Here is a 13382-nt window from a genome sequence, read left to right as displayed (position 1 = left end):
AATTTAACAGAGAAAGAAAAAGCTAATAAACAACATTAACATACGCGCTACCGCCAAAAATAGCGCACGTTCACCACAAAATTGATTTTGTAAAATTTATTGATAATTGACATTTCCTTCCACTGCAAAAAAAAATTATTTTGAACCAGAGAAAATTAGTTTTTATTAAATTTCAAGATCACAGAACGAAACTTATTAACTTCACTTCACATTTAATAAATACTCTGTAAATTATGATGTCCACCGAATGCAGCAGAAAATTTTCCTCTCCAGTACCTTGAGACGAGAAAATTCAATAATTTGAAATTTAATCCATCCACCACCCTCCACCCCTGCTCTTCCGAGTCTGCGATTAATCGGCACAGATGTCTCTTTGATATCTTGGAAAATGATGACAGAGATCGAGTCCCCGATGCGTTCAGTGGACATTGAACCAGTTCATCAAGGGTCTCCAGTCGACGCTTCATCACGACCACCAGCTATGGATGAACAGCGGAATTCTACCAACAGTCACCATAGCAGCCCATGGTGAACTCCGTCCATTGTGGATATCATGTCAATACTATCCGTTCGGAGATATCTACAAAGGACAATATGACAAATCCGCTGCAGTTGGGTCAAATAGAATACACAAAGTAGATAAGAAGATGCCACAGGAGCAGTCGCTCGATAGGTTCCTTCTGGAAATACATTTTTGGACGGAACAACTGATTTGTATTGGAAAAATTGTTAAACAACACAGAACTAGTCAGGAAAATAACAAAACTAGTGATGGGAGAACAAATAATTATGTTTTGTATTTTTAAAAGTCGTCGACAGAGTTTAAATTTATCACCATAGATTTAGATTCTATAAATAAAAACGATGTTCGGATATTTGTATGAGTGTGTCTCCTTAATTAAAACTTTTATTGATAAATCTCTAAAATGATAGTGTATACATGTAAATTTCGTACTGTCACGTCGAGCAATAGAATTAACGACTTCATTAAGTTGAAATGAATATAAAAGAGAAATTAACGACGTGTAAATTACAAGTCGACGTGCGTTTAACTGTATTCACGCTCGATAGGAGCATCGTGGGGACCATTCATTAATTGCTCGTCACGGCTGTGTGTTTAATTAGGAAATGCTCAGGGGATGTATTTTTTAACTCTATTTTATTCTTTATCTCAAACGCTGTTTTTACTAGTCTCTTCAAGCTGTTGTCGGGAGAATTTCCTGTCGAGTGTTTAATTAGAAAACGTTCGGTATCTGAAAGGGAATTAAAAGTTCACAGCATCCAGCTCGCGGGTCATTTTTAAATTCAGTTCGAGAGTTGATGAACCTTCATGCCATTTCGCTGATGAGGTGTTTGGATCCACCAGGTGGGGAGTGGGCAAGTGGAGACGATATCTGAAAGAATTGAATTTTTACGTTGATTTTCATATATTTTTTACGAAGAGTCACGATCGAAATTGAAATCATTCACAATAATCTGATTACTTGCATTTTTTTTTCAGTTCAGATGTTGAATAATTCTAGGGTCTTCATGAATTATTTAATTAAACAAACTATGTTTCTAATTCACACTCAAATAGTGAAAATAATGTAAGAAACAGTGCAACAACAATTTGGAAATGCTCCTCAGAAATTAAAAAAAATTATTTTTCTTTATGGAAAATTCATCATATTTATGGGAAGATTAGGATGAAAGAATTAACAATACAGACAGGTACCAACTGGGATTATTTTCACTAAAAGCATTTGCATTACTAAATAGAAATTTCCAAAGGTTCTTATTAAGAAAAAAAAGGGGGGCAGTAATTCTAGGATAAGAGCTCATCCCGATATTTTTAAATATCTTTTATAAGCAATGAAGCTCGAGTTTCCTCGAATCTTTCAATTTAGTGAAGGAATTTCCTCAATTCACCTTCCTCAATTTAATTCTTACTTGGAGCTTCGAATATTCACAGAATCACTTTCCACGCTGAGGTCGATCTTTTCCTTCATTTCTCCCGGCATTTTAATAGAAATCGCCAACCACTCACAAGACGCTGACCCCGGGGTCTTGAACCCCATCTACAAATACACATAATTGATAATCACAGCTCTTTATTACAGCATGGAATAATTTTCAATCAGCATCCCGCAGTCCAAAAGTCATAAGCAGATTGCTCCGGATATTTTAGTGAATCTTGTCCCTCTACAGAGGACACAAAATTCAGGATAAAAATCGAGAGACCAAGTTATGAGGTATTTGGGTCCAACCATCGAGTGAATAATGCAGACAGCTGATAACTGGAGTAATTCTCGCTAAAAGCATTTGCATTAGCGAAGAGGAATTTATCTAAATAATTCCATTTACCGGATTGAAGCAACAGGATCAGCAGAAAGCTATCGAAATTTAAAAAATCCTGAATTTTCCTCTGAAGCCACAAAAATCCCAACAATATTATTTTAGTCACTATTTGCCTATCTCCTATATTTATTTAACGTTATAGTAATATTGATTGAATGTTCTCGATTATTCAAGTAATGAGTATCATAAATTGGGTCAATAAAATACCCTCGATAATACAAATTTCACAAAATCAAAATATTCCATTCATATGCCAATAATCGGCCATAGGCCCTCGAGCGATGGCCAATTGCTAGTCTACTGTATCTTGCTAATTAATTCCTAATTAATTCCCTCAAATTAAAATTATATTGATATTCAAATAAAATATTTAATACAAATGATAAAGAGTGAAGTCCCTAGTGTTCAACGCTCTTTGAAATCTACACCCAGGAATTAACTCGAGTGGATAATTGCGAGTACTAACACCAAGAAATACGTCTTCAGTGGTAATTGCCTGTTTGAACTTAATCTCATATTCTGGTTGCACTCTCGGGTCCGAAACTTCGGTGGCTTGTGCTGGTGGTACTTCCGATGGATGCCAAATGTCGTTGCCAAGCGGTTTGAGGGGCTCGTGAGGGGGAGTTTCCGCGGTTTTACGACCCTTTGGGGGTCCAATGTGTCCAGGACCTGATGGGGATATTAAAGACATTCAATCATGATGGCTGATCATTGTTCGATGGCCTCCAGCGATATTATTTCTAAATTACCAGAACAATCAATTTTATTCTCGAGATATTGGAATTTACGTACCTAATTTGTACTTCCCTTTTTGATCGAGATCATCATCGGAGTCAGAGTCACTCGCCTCCGGAGCTAGCAACGATTGGAGTGCTTTAATATCCGAGACACTAAATCCATCCATTGTCACAAAGATAACTTTTATTGAGTATTCAATTTGAACGGAATATAAATTTGTTTTCAGAGGGCTGGAGGGGTGAATTGATACGACTGGTGTTGCCGTCACCATGGCAATGGCATGGTAATCCTCAGGACACAAGTGAAGAGTTGAACTTGCGAGGATCCAGTACAGTAGTCTAAACTTATGAAGAATCTCTCGATGAGGACCTAATGATTCGCTAATTACATTTTCTAAATAATATTTTTGATTTCTTCTAAGGTCATGCTACTGATTCTTCCAGGTTACATAAGTGCTTTAATTGATCTTCTAATTTTTTTGAAGATTAAGACACTTGTGGATTCAAATGGATTCACCTAACTCTTTGAGCAGACAATCCGTGAAATCTTTCCAGTAGAAGACACCAAGAAAAAATGGTTTACAACCTTTATCTTCAGGAAGCTGTAAGAAATAGACCAGAGGAAAATACCCTATCCATCAAAAACCCACCCGACGCGACGTATTTAATTTAATTATTTATGTACATATAAATTACGAAATGAGATTTTGGATTTTATGTCTCCCTGCCAACGTCTCAGCATTCGAATGCGCCCGCCAAATGATCCACCGCCATCTTGCGGAGTCCATCGTCACTTTCTTCGTGTTTTCAACTCGACAGATTCTTTCCTCAAAATAGTATATCAGCATGGCAGATCCGGCAGGTGAAAAATTGTCGAAAAAGTGAGTAAATTCTGTAATTACTAATTTCTAATCTCCCTAAAAATCTTCCCCTCCTCTCTTTGAGTATAACCACCACCGCCTAATCCTTCCCAATCACTCATAACCTATTCGTGATGCAATTTTAGCTTCTGTGCCTCCCACGTTTTTAATGCATAAACTGGTATTTCAATAATATTCGGCCACTCTGATCGTTATTCGAATGATGCAGAGCTCTTTAGATTCGAATGAAGTCAAAATCGATGGATTTTCTCGAGGGAAAGTGCAACAATTGAGTTGACGTTAAGAATGTTACGACGCATAACCAAACATCTGGCTTGCACCCTGGCACCGGCATTTCCGAATTCGTGTGTGAACACTGAATATCTAAAATTGCGTCATATCTCGGTGGGTGGATCTGCATTCAAGTGCGTATCGCTTGGAAATAGTTTGGAGAATCCAAAAAAATGGGTTATAAACGTTGTGAAGTGGTAAAACGAAACCATAAAACACAAATCAGGTTCTAATTTTTCTCAATTTCTTGACGTTAAATTTACGTGATAATGGTGAGTTTTGATAAAAAATGAACGTTTTTTATTGAACAGTGCAACCGACACAAAAAACGTTTCCAGGTATTTTCTCATGGCAACAGCTCGGTTGCTCGAGATATTTTCCAAAATAAATTGATTGAGTATTCTGAATGTTAATGTAAAATATATATTTCTAGAGATACGTTACAAAAATTATTAACAGAAAGCAGTTACGTTTTGGCACTTCATTACTGAACATAATGATCATGAAACTACGGTGGAGGAGATTTAATAATTAATTCTGATTGCAGTGAGCTGAAACGAAAGCTCAAAGCCGAGCAGAAGCTAAAGGAGAAAGCGGAGAAAGAGGCGAAAGCTACTGTGGAGGAGGCCAATGCGAAAAGTCATAAGAAAGATAATCTGAATGACGCTGACATCAGTCCGAACGTAAGACATAATTCCTTCATTATTTTATGTATTTGTCAAGACAATTGTCGATCGTTGTGATCCATTTTAATGTCCCTGACAACACAAACAGCAGTTCTTGACTCATTACTAATTTTTCGTGGAGTTTTCTGTGCAGTACTTGATGCTTATTATTTAATTCTCTCTCTTGAAGGACAGACGGACTGATAAACCTCCCGTCATGTTTTAATTTTTGTTTTAAATTATTCTTTCCACTAATTTTAGTACATCGAAGTTGCAAATAAATTTTTAAAAGTTACTGATGTTTAAAGTGCAAAATGTCAAAAACTCACTTTGGTCTATATTAGTAATTATCCTTATGTGCCAAATATCTCTGACGCGAATACATTAATGGATTAACAGTCCTGAGCTTTCCAACATTCAGTGATACAACGCCATTAGTCCGACCATTTTAGGATTATCAATTATTCAGAGAACTAGTTGTATTTATGATACGAGTATTTCGCGAAAATCCTAAAGCTATTAAGTGTCATGAATGCAGTTAATGTAAGGATATTAATTGTTAAGATTTACTTGCAATTTTGCACTTGAAAATTGACTCGGAGAGACTAGAGACAATTTCTGTTTCTTGGTAAAATGCAGTCTCCTCAGTCTAATGATTTTGTTATCTTCAAAGCAATGATTCTACCTTTCAGGAGTATTTTAAACTCCGTTCCCACGAGATAAATCAGCTGAAGGACTCGAACGAGCCTCCTTATCCCCACAAATTCCACGTATCCTCATCCCTGGAGGATTTCATCGAAAAGTTCTCGGAGAAAGTAAAAGAGGGAGAAATTCTTCAAGATGAGGTCGTCAGTATTGCTGGGCGGATCCACTCGATCCGACGGGCAGGTGCTAAACTCATCTTCTACGACCTCAGAGGGGAGGGCCTCAAGGTCCAGATAATGGCAAATGCCAAGCATTATGAGAACGAAGCCAGTTTCCTGTCTGACAATGAGAAAATCGGTCGTGGGGATGTTGTGGGAGTCCTTGGAGTCCCAACAAAAACAAAACTGGGAGAATTCTCAATTCTTCCACGTAAGATAACTCTGTTGAGTCCCTGCCTACATCAACTACCTCATCTGCATTTTGGCCTCAAGGACAAGGAGACGAGATTCCGCCAGAGATATCTAGATCTCATTTTAAATAATGCAGTTCGGCAGAAATTCCACGTGAGAGCGAAAATCATTGCTCATGTTAGAAAATTCCTGGACGATATAGGATTTCTGGAGGTTGAGACTCCCATGATGAATATGATTGCTGGTGGAGCCACTGCCAAGCCCTTCGTCACGCATCATAACGACTTGAATATGGATCTGTTCATGAGAATCGCACCTGAATTGTATCTGAAGGTAAAATATCTCTATTGTTTCAGTAAAATTCGTTCTTTAAAAAGAAAATGTCCTTCAGGCGTTCATGCGAGCCCACAGAACTATTAGAATTAATTTTTTTAACATCAAAGAAGTTGGTTTCATCTATCAGCAAAAAAAATAAGATTCTTCTTATTTTGCTCAATTAATGTTGATTACTTGGACAAATTGAGTTTTATACGAGGGATCGTATGGAGTTGTAATTTATTTGAGCATCCAATCCCTCTTCTCCTACGGAATTTTTTTTTTTTTCAATCTGATGCAAAGAATGAAGTCCTTTTCTGAAAATTAAATTAAAAAAAAAATTTCTTTTCATAAATCACCTCGCAGATGCTAATAGTCGGAGGTATCGACAGAGTATACGAGATCGGTCGTCAATTCAGAAACGAGGGAATAGACATGACCCATAATCCCGAATTCACAACCTGTGAATTTTACATGGCATATGCTGACTACAACGACCTCATGAAAATCACCGAGGACATGATATCAGGAATGGTAAAGAGTATTCACGGTGGTTACAAGATTCATTACCACCCAAATGGTCCAGAGGGTGAGACAGTGGAGATTGATTTTACACCTCCATTCAAACGAGTCTCTATGATAAAAACTCTTGAAGAGAAGTTGAAAGTCAAGTTCCCAGAGGCCGACAAATTAAACACAAAAGAGGCCAATCAATTCCTGAGTGATTTGTGTGTGAAGCATGAGGTGGACTGTCCTGCACCTAGGACAACCGCCAGATTGCTCGACAAACTTGTTGGTGACTTCATCGAGGAGACCTGCGTCAATCCTACCTTCATCATGGACCATCCCCAGATCATGTCTCCACTCGCAAAGTGGCATAGGTCAGAGAAGGGCCTTACTGAGAGGTTCGAGCTGTTTGTTATGAAGAAGGAGATCTGCAATGCTTATACGGAGTTGAATGATCCTGTGGTACAGCGAGACAGGTAAGGGCAAAGTGATTATTTATTGCGATAACGAAAGGGTAAAACAACGAATTGACTCATCTTTGAGTCGACTTTTTAATTAATATTACCGGATCTAAGAAAGATAGGGGAATTGGGGACAACCCTACATAAATATATTATTATTACTCAGACAATTTCTGGTTCCACAATTCCGATGAACATTCAAAAGTCCATAAATTGTAAAATCTCTATCCCAGACCTAAAAATCCAGGGTTCACGGGACATATGTTTACACATGGGCCATTGCGTATTAGCCGTGTGTACCCATGATTGCAGAAGCATCCGGGTATGCAAATCTGAAAACAAGATCGTATGAAGATCAGTTCTGTTAGTAAACATCGACTTCTGCTAGTAATAATTATCATAATCTCTTACGGTGACATCGCAAATTGGTCTGAGGTTGCCACAGAGTGCGGGGCACAGGGGCCCACACAGACGGAAAGACTGATTTGGACCGCAGGGGTTGAGAACTCCCAGTCCACGTTGAGGCTGTGCATCTGTTATAATCGCAAAATATGAAATTTCAAACCATATCATGAGGAAATTTCATGAGAACATTATGAATTACTTACTCGTGATGAAGAGAAACCCAAATACAAAAATCAATCGAAAAGTAATCCACATTTCCGCAATTTTTTAATTAAAGTGTCACGATCTATCCTTTTATTCACTTTGTCGTAAAACACAAATTGGATATGAAGTTTGTCTTGAGATTATCACCGAATCGTAAATTATTCAAGAGATTGTGAATAGCGCATGAGGAAATTTCGCCAGAAATTGTGGTTATTGTGATGGCAAATCGCTGGATTTTAGTGGATTATTTAATTAAGTAAATACTAACAGAGAGATTGTTCCAATGGTACTAACATCCTCATAATCACTACGTTCATGAAGAATTCAGGAAAGTTTATGACACAGTTTTATAAATTGCACTTAAAATTCAGAATTCGAAGTGGTTGTAGACGGACTGGGGAATTTAATCTGGGGCACAATCCTGAAGAATATTTCACTCTCACAACGTCTTGTGAATCCGAGATTAGAGTAGACGAGGACACAATACGCACACACAATACATCTGAAATAATATTTTTATTCGATTCAATGTAGAACTTTTTATGAATAACAAGATTTCGTTTGTACTAGTAAAATCAAATGTGCATAGAATATCTTAAATTCATCGTGCAAATGTGCATTAGAAGTTGGATAATCATCAGTCTTAGAAATATCATCGAAAATTATTCCGAAATTCCGCAGGGAAATATTACACAAGTCTATGGATAAAAGACAAAGTCCCAGTCATTTGTGATGTGATTGATTATTTTATTGATGACAACAGATTGTTAATCATAAGAATACATCGATACGGTTATTTACGGAGTCGCTGAACAGCATAATGTGTAAACGCTTGGGGAATTTTTAATTAGTAGGACATGATCTCACACATGGACCGGTGGGACTTAGTCGTATTGTACCCCTGGGGCAGAAGCATCCGGCTCTGCAGGGCTGGAAAAAAAATCACAAATTAATAAAATACAATTTTCTTTGTGTCTTAAATAAGACGAAAACCGGCATCGGATAATTCTCATGATCAAATAGGAAATAGAAACGATTTGACATGAGCAGAGTTAACGACTGTCCAATTGACGCTCATCATATCATCAATAATTCATTGATAGTTCTCACCCGGCGACGGCAGCGAGGTCTACGGTTGGCACAAGTTGGTGGACATCGGGAACCACATCGTCGCCAGACTGTCGAGACAGGACAGCGTCCACGACTGGGTTGTGGTTCAGCAGCTGTCGAAATTAATGAAATTTTTACATTCCAACGTTAAAATCTAGAAATAACGGAGGAGCCAGTTATGGTATACTCACAGGCGGTGTACGCCACCGCCAGGAAGACAACGAGGAGGAAAAAAATGCGCATTTTCAAAGCTGGTCAGATGATGAAAATCGAACTGATGCCAAAAATTTAGAATCTCATCTTTTATATAAATCTGACAGCACATGTTATGGGGCTATCTAATCCATTATTTTTTAAAGTTGGTTTATATTATAAATATTTCGTGTTTAGTCTGCATTACAACTGAAGACTGTCAAAGTAAATATTAAAAATATTGTACTTCTTCCGCATTTTCGTTGTATTTGTGCAGTTGGTCAAGAGAAAGCATGAATCGGAACTGATTATTTACATTACTATTTTGCAAGAAATTGGAGATTTTCGATTGGAACGTCCTAAATTTTCTAGGTCCGTGGATGAGGCTATCATTGTGGAGACCTAGTGATTTATGATTTTGCTCACCTCTGCGTTTAATTATATATCCTGTTGTCAAATAATTAATCCTGATTAATATTTTGTCTTGCAGATTCGAGCAACAAGCTAAAGACAAAGCAGCAGGCGACGACGAGGCTCAATTAGTCGACGAAAACTTCTGTACAGCTCTGGAATACGGTCTTCCACCTACGGCTGGCTGGGGTCTAGGAATTGACAGACTCGCAATGTTCCTCACTGACTCCAACAATATTAAGGAAGTATTATTCTTCCCGGCTATGAAGCCAGATGATCCCAACAAGAACAAGGAGGCTAATGACGGGGAAAAGAACCCTGATGACATCACAGCTGAGAAGTGAGGGGAATTATTTACGAAAGAATGTGTTTTCATTCAACAATAAAATTTTGTGAGATTGGACCAGCTCTGTTTATTGATTCATCAGCTCAATTTTCCTCTGAGATAACAGGGAATGGTAAAAATTACTTAATATATACTTTTTCAATTTTTCGATCATGTTCTACGTATTTATGTGATCCTGCTGAATCAGAAAAATGCGCTTTATCTCAAATACTGTGGTTGCACCATTTTAGTAACTCGACCCAATCGTTTGTTACATTCTTGTTTCGTAACTTACTACCTCAATTTAATACCATAATCTTTACTTCAAGTTCAAACATGAGACCACATTAATTATCGAATCAAAGAATATGGGGAACATGTGCAATTATATTATTTTGTCAGCGTTGTCCGTTTTCCCAATGAACTTTTAACGATAAATACATCCGGTTTATTGGACAACAACTTTTATTACTTGTCAACTTCAAAGAGAAATAATTTCAACTTTTTTATAACTTCGCCTATCAATGTAATCCCATTTCAAATAATTATTCATATAAGCTTGAAAAAATTTGTGTCCTGGCCGCGGACACTGAATCGGTCTCACGCAGGGACTGTATGCACGACTAGAATAGCGAAGACAAAGGAAACGCATGTTGACAGCTTTTCGAACGACGAGATAAGATTGACATCTCAAATTTTACACCGCAGCCTTTTACACCTAAGTTTCATCGAGAGCAGACTTTTCACTACGAGGAATATTGGTCACTAAATCGATAGAAGGGGTTTATGTGATGGGTATCCCATCAACATATACATCGGCCTTGCAAACAAATAAACAAATAATCATACATGCGGATAATATTTCAGTTTTTTCATTAATGCAATTGTCAGCAAGAGTAATAAATCCTTTGCTGCGATTGGACGATTTTTCTTCTGGTTAAGCTTCTTGGAGAGTCCTATGAGGTCTCTAGGAAAAGTGAATAATACCCTATTGATTATACAATAACATTTTATCAATAAAAAACAATCATCTATAATGATGACCGATAGAATTCGAAGATTTCTTATCATCCGAAGAATAATGTTTCTATCAATTTGTCAAGATCGTGACATCACTCCATCCAGGAAACGGTGTATTACGCACGCTAGCGAGGTTTCGATTCGATACGGAATTATCGATACAATATGTGACTCCTTTTAACAGCGGAATTTCTTTTAAAAAATAATAAAAGTGGAGATCAAAAGACCTGTGGTGTATTAATAAGTTGACAGCAAAATCATTTTATTGAAGCAGACATTTATAATCATGAAGTTAGATAATACCGCAGAAATAGTTCGAAAATGGCAAAAGATGATCTTCAACCGATGCGTGGACAGACTCTCGTGCAGATACCACCGGGGAACATTCTCACCATACCGCGAATGCAGGCGCAGGACGCAACGCACCGCTGAAAAGAGTATTACCATTAATTTAACACAACTTTCACTAATTTCAGAGATGTTATAATAAATTCGATCGGAAAATGAGGAGAATTTGATATTTAGCACAACTTCTAAGTGTCAGTCGCGCCATTGTCATCTCTTACCACGTTAGTAGCAAAAATAATATTCTTAATCATCAAATTAATTGTTATTATTCTTACACGGCCAGGGCAGGCTCCGCGAGGATTTCTACATGTCGGCTGACACGCTGGAGCGCATGTTTGCCATTGTTCCCCGGAACGGCATCTCCTCGGTGATTGAGGACGCGGCTCTGCACCTTTGGAAGATCATAAAATACTTATTTATATTTATCTAATCAGTACGACTTCCAATAAGTATTTTAGTCAACCCATTCATCTTTTTAATTATTCGGAAAATTCCTGCACAGACTATCATATTAAGTATCTGTCCATTACTTCAAATTATGCCTCAGGACTCTTGGAGATGATATAAAATACTCACAAGCTGTATATGCGAGTGCCAAGAAGATGGTGAAGATAAGGAGAGTCCGCATTGTGTGAAATTTTTGAAAGAACAGATTTTTTTTTGATGTAACAATTCCTGGTGATTCCTCTTTTATATGAATGTCTCGAGTAAAACAGTTTATGTACTAGAAATTATCATTTTGCATTTATTTACTTAAGAGGCGTTATCATACACGTGCTGTTTACTTTGCCATTTAATATTATTTATATAAATATCGTGACGATCTCTTTCTTCATCTCATTCACAGAACTCAGAGCTTTCATTCGATGCAGAAATAACTCGATTGAAAAATCCAAGAATAATTCTTCAATCAAATTGTATAAATGTTACAACTTCTCACGGATAACTCTACCCAAATAATATTAGAGCTTTGGACTCCAATGCTTTTCCACACGAAATACTTTGTTTACTCGAAGAATTTATATTGCAAATATGGTGTATATAAATATCAGTAAAATATAAAATTTCTGGGGAAACGAGGAGGAAGGATTTTTTTTAAATTACTTCTCTGATTCCAAAAAACTTTGGATCCGGTATCTGAGGTTGACCTAGAGAATCATTGCAGCCATTAACAAACTTATTAACAGACCTACGGGAATATTTATGTAGATTTTTTACCTGTAAATCAGTACATTTAGTAAAAGATTTTTTTTCTCAATGCAGAGTTAGGTGCAAGGTTTTATCAGGAGTTTGTTATCATGCACTTCTCAATTGCTCTTCATTTTGAAATTCAATATTATCTGTACCAATATACTGACGATCCCTTTATTCACATCGTTTACACAATTGAACATAACGATGAGCAATGATCACTTTCCGTCTGATTTATAAAATGTGTTCTTTATGTTGCTGAGGAAGAGGAAACGATAGAGTAGAAAGAAAAAGACGAATATACGTAGAGGTATTATTTATTGGATTAAAATTTTTTTTTGGCAACAATGATGCTAATATAGTCGTATTTTTGAGCGGCTAGGAGAGCGATTACCCAGAGCATTCAGGAAGGCCAATATCTTCAACAGGATCGCACGCAAGGACCACCCGACCATTGTTCTATAAACCCGCGGTTGCAGTAGCATCTATCAGCGCAGTGCTGGAAGAAATATTATAATTGCAAATAATATTCAACGGGTATAATAATTCTACGTGGAAGCCATATTCGCCAGAATAAATCTTCGAAACTATGTTCCTCCAAACATTAAACAGCTATAACTCAATAAAATTCATAGAATCGTCCCTCGAAACTAGAAACTTCTTTTTTCTCAGCGAATTCTAAAAAAATTGGACTCATTATTTATTAACTTGTAGCAGTGACAGCTGTGCTGTCACGAATGATGAGGTAAGTTCGCAGGATTATTGCGTCGTTAATTAAATTGATAGCGATAATAAGATAATTCTCACTATTCTGTTGCAGCTGGGATTACGGTTCTGACAGGTAGCAGGACAGGGATCACCGCATCCCCAGGTTGCATTCGGTTGACAACTTCTGCGTTGGGCACCTGTCAAATATTATTCAAATATTATTGACCCGGTGAAGGA

General features: G+C 37.2%; 2 protein-coding genes and 4 long non-coding RNA genes across 8 annotated transcripts in view; 1 reads left to right on the top strand and 5 right to left on the bottom strand.

Moving 5' to 3' along the window:
• Positions 1-869: 869 nt before the first annotated feature.
• Positions 870-3822, bottom strand: LOC135160424 (dynein axonemal assembly factor 6). The gene is made up of 4 exons (XM_064116960.1): positions 3133-3822; positions 2807-3009; positions 1933-2060; positions 870-1394 (listed from the first exon to the last, which is right to left on the bottom strand). Exons 1-4 carry the CDS (start codon positions 3347-3349, stop codon positions 1265-1267), a joined length of 678 nt encoding a protein of 225 aa, XP_063973030.1. The 5' UTR covers positions 3350-3822; the 3' UTR covers positions 870-1264.
• Positions 3823-3826: 4 nt separating this feature from the next.
• LOC135160406 (lysine--tRNA ligase) lies at positions 3827-9956 on the top strand. 3 transcript variants are annotated; one of them, XM_064116922.1, is made up of 6 exons: positions 3873-3958; positions 4167-4362; positions 4776-4911; positions 5586-6281; positions 6630-7246; positions 9633-9956. In XM_064116922.1, exons 2-6 carry the CDS (start codon positions 4244-4246, stop codon positions 9895-9897), a joined length of 1833 nt encoding a protein of 610 aa, XP_063972992.1. In that variant the 5' UTR covers positions 3873-3958; positions 4167-4243; the 3' UTR covers positions 9898-9956. The 3 variants fall into 3 exon arrangements, with proteins under 3 accessions (XP_063972994.1, XP_063972992.1, XP_063972993.1); XM_064116924.1 differs by lacking the exon at positions 4167-4362 and having other exon boundaries at positions 3827-3958; XM_064116923.1 differs by lacking the exons at positions 3873-3958; positions 4167-4362 and adding an exon at positions 4387-4454.
• On the bottom strand, positions 7248-8277 carry LOC135160437 (uncharacterized). Its single transcript, XR_010298565.1, has 3 exons — positions 7840-8277; positions 7643-7764; positions 7248-7563 (listed from the first exon to the last, which is right to left on the bottom strand). It is a non-coding gene; the product is annotated as an uncharacterized LOC135160437 (long non-coding RNA).
• Positions 8573-9264, bottom strand: LOC135160435 (uncharacterized). Its single transcript, XR_010298563.1, has 3 exons — positions 9142-9264; positions 8951-9063; positions 8573-8770 (listed from the first exon to the last, which is right to left on the bottom strand). It is a non-coding gene; the product is annotated as an uncharacterized LOC135160435 (long non-coding RNA).
• A 1177-nt stretch (positions 9957-11133) lies between the features above and the next one.
• LOC135160434 (uncharacterized) lies at positions 11134-11948 on the bottom strand. Its single transcript, XR_010298562.1, has 3 exons — positions 11823-11948; positions 11522-11637; positions 11134-11326 (listed from the first exon to the last, which is right to left on the bottom strand). It is a non-coding gene; the product is annotated as an uncharacterized LOC135160434 (long non-coding RNA).
• Positions 11949-12738: 790 nt separating this feature from the next.
• LOC135160433 (uncharacterized) overlaps positions 12739-13382 on the bottom strand; it is a 28208-nt gene continuing 27564 nt past the window's right edge. The window contains exons 9-10 of the long non-coding RNA XR_010298561.1: positions 13245-13342; positions 12739-12936 (exon numbers count right to left, since the gene is read on the bottom strand). This is a non-coding gene — a long non-coding RNA (uncharacterized LOC135160433). The remainder of the gene's footprint in view (positions 12937-13244; positions 13343-13382) is intronic.

The sequence above is a fragment of the Diachasmimorpha longicaudata genome, chromosome 3 (genome assembly GCF_034640455.1).
Source record: "Diachasmimorpha longicaudata isolate KC_UGA_2023 chromosome 3, iyDiaLong2, whole genome shotgun sequence".
Classification (NCBI taxonomy): domain Eukaryota; kingdom Metazoa; phylum Arthropoda; class Insecta; order Hymenoptera; family Braconidae; genus Diachasmimorpha; species Diachasmimorpha longicaudata.
Note: the sequence above shows the minus strand (reverse complement) of the source record. Positions and strands in the feature narration are given on the sequence as shown.

Coding starts and splice junctions, on each gene's coding strand:
- LOC135160424 (XM_064116960.1), bottom strand. CDS start 3,349: ATGGTGACGGCAACACCAGTCGTATCAATTCACCCCTCCAGCCCTCTG. Junction 3,010..3,132: donor AAAAGGGAAGTACAAATTAG/GTACGTAAATTC, acceptor TATCCCCATCAG/GTCCTGGACACATTGGACCC. Junction 1,395..1,932: donor GTGAATATTCGAAGCTCCAA/GTAAGAATTAAA, acceptor CAATTCTTTCAG/ATATCGTCTCCACTTGCCCA.
- LOC135160406 (XM_064116922.1), top strand. CDS start 4,244: ATGTTACGACGCATAACCAAACATCTGGCTTGCACCCTGGCACCGGCA. Junction 4,363..4,775: donor GTGGGTGGATCTGCATTCAA/GTGCGTATCGCT, acceptor TTCTGATTGCAG/TGAGCTGAAACGAAAGCTCA. Junction 6,282..6,629: donor CACCTGAATTGTATCTGAAG/GTAAAATATCTC, acceptor ATCACCTCGCAG/ATGCTAATAGTCGGAGGTAT.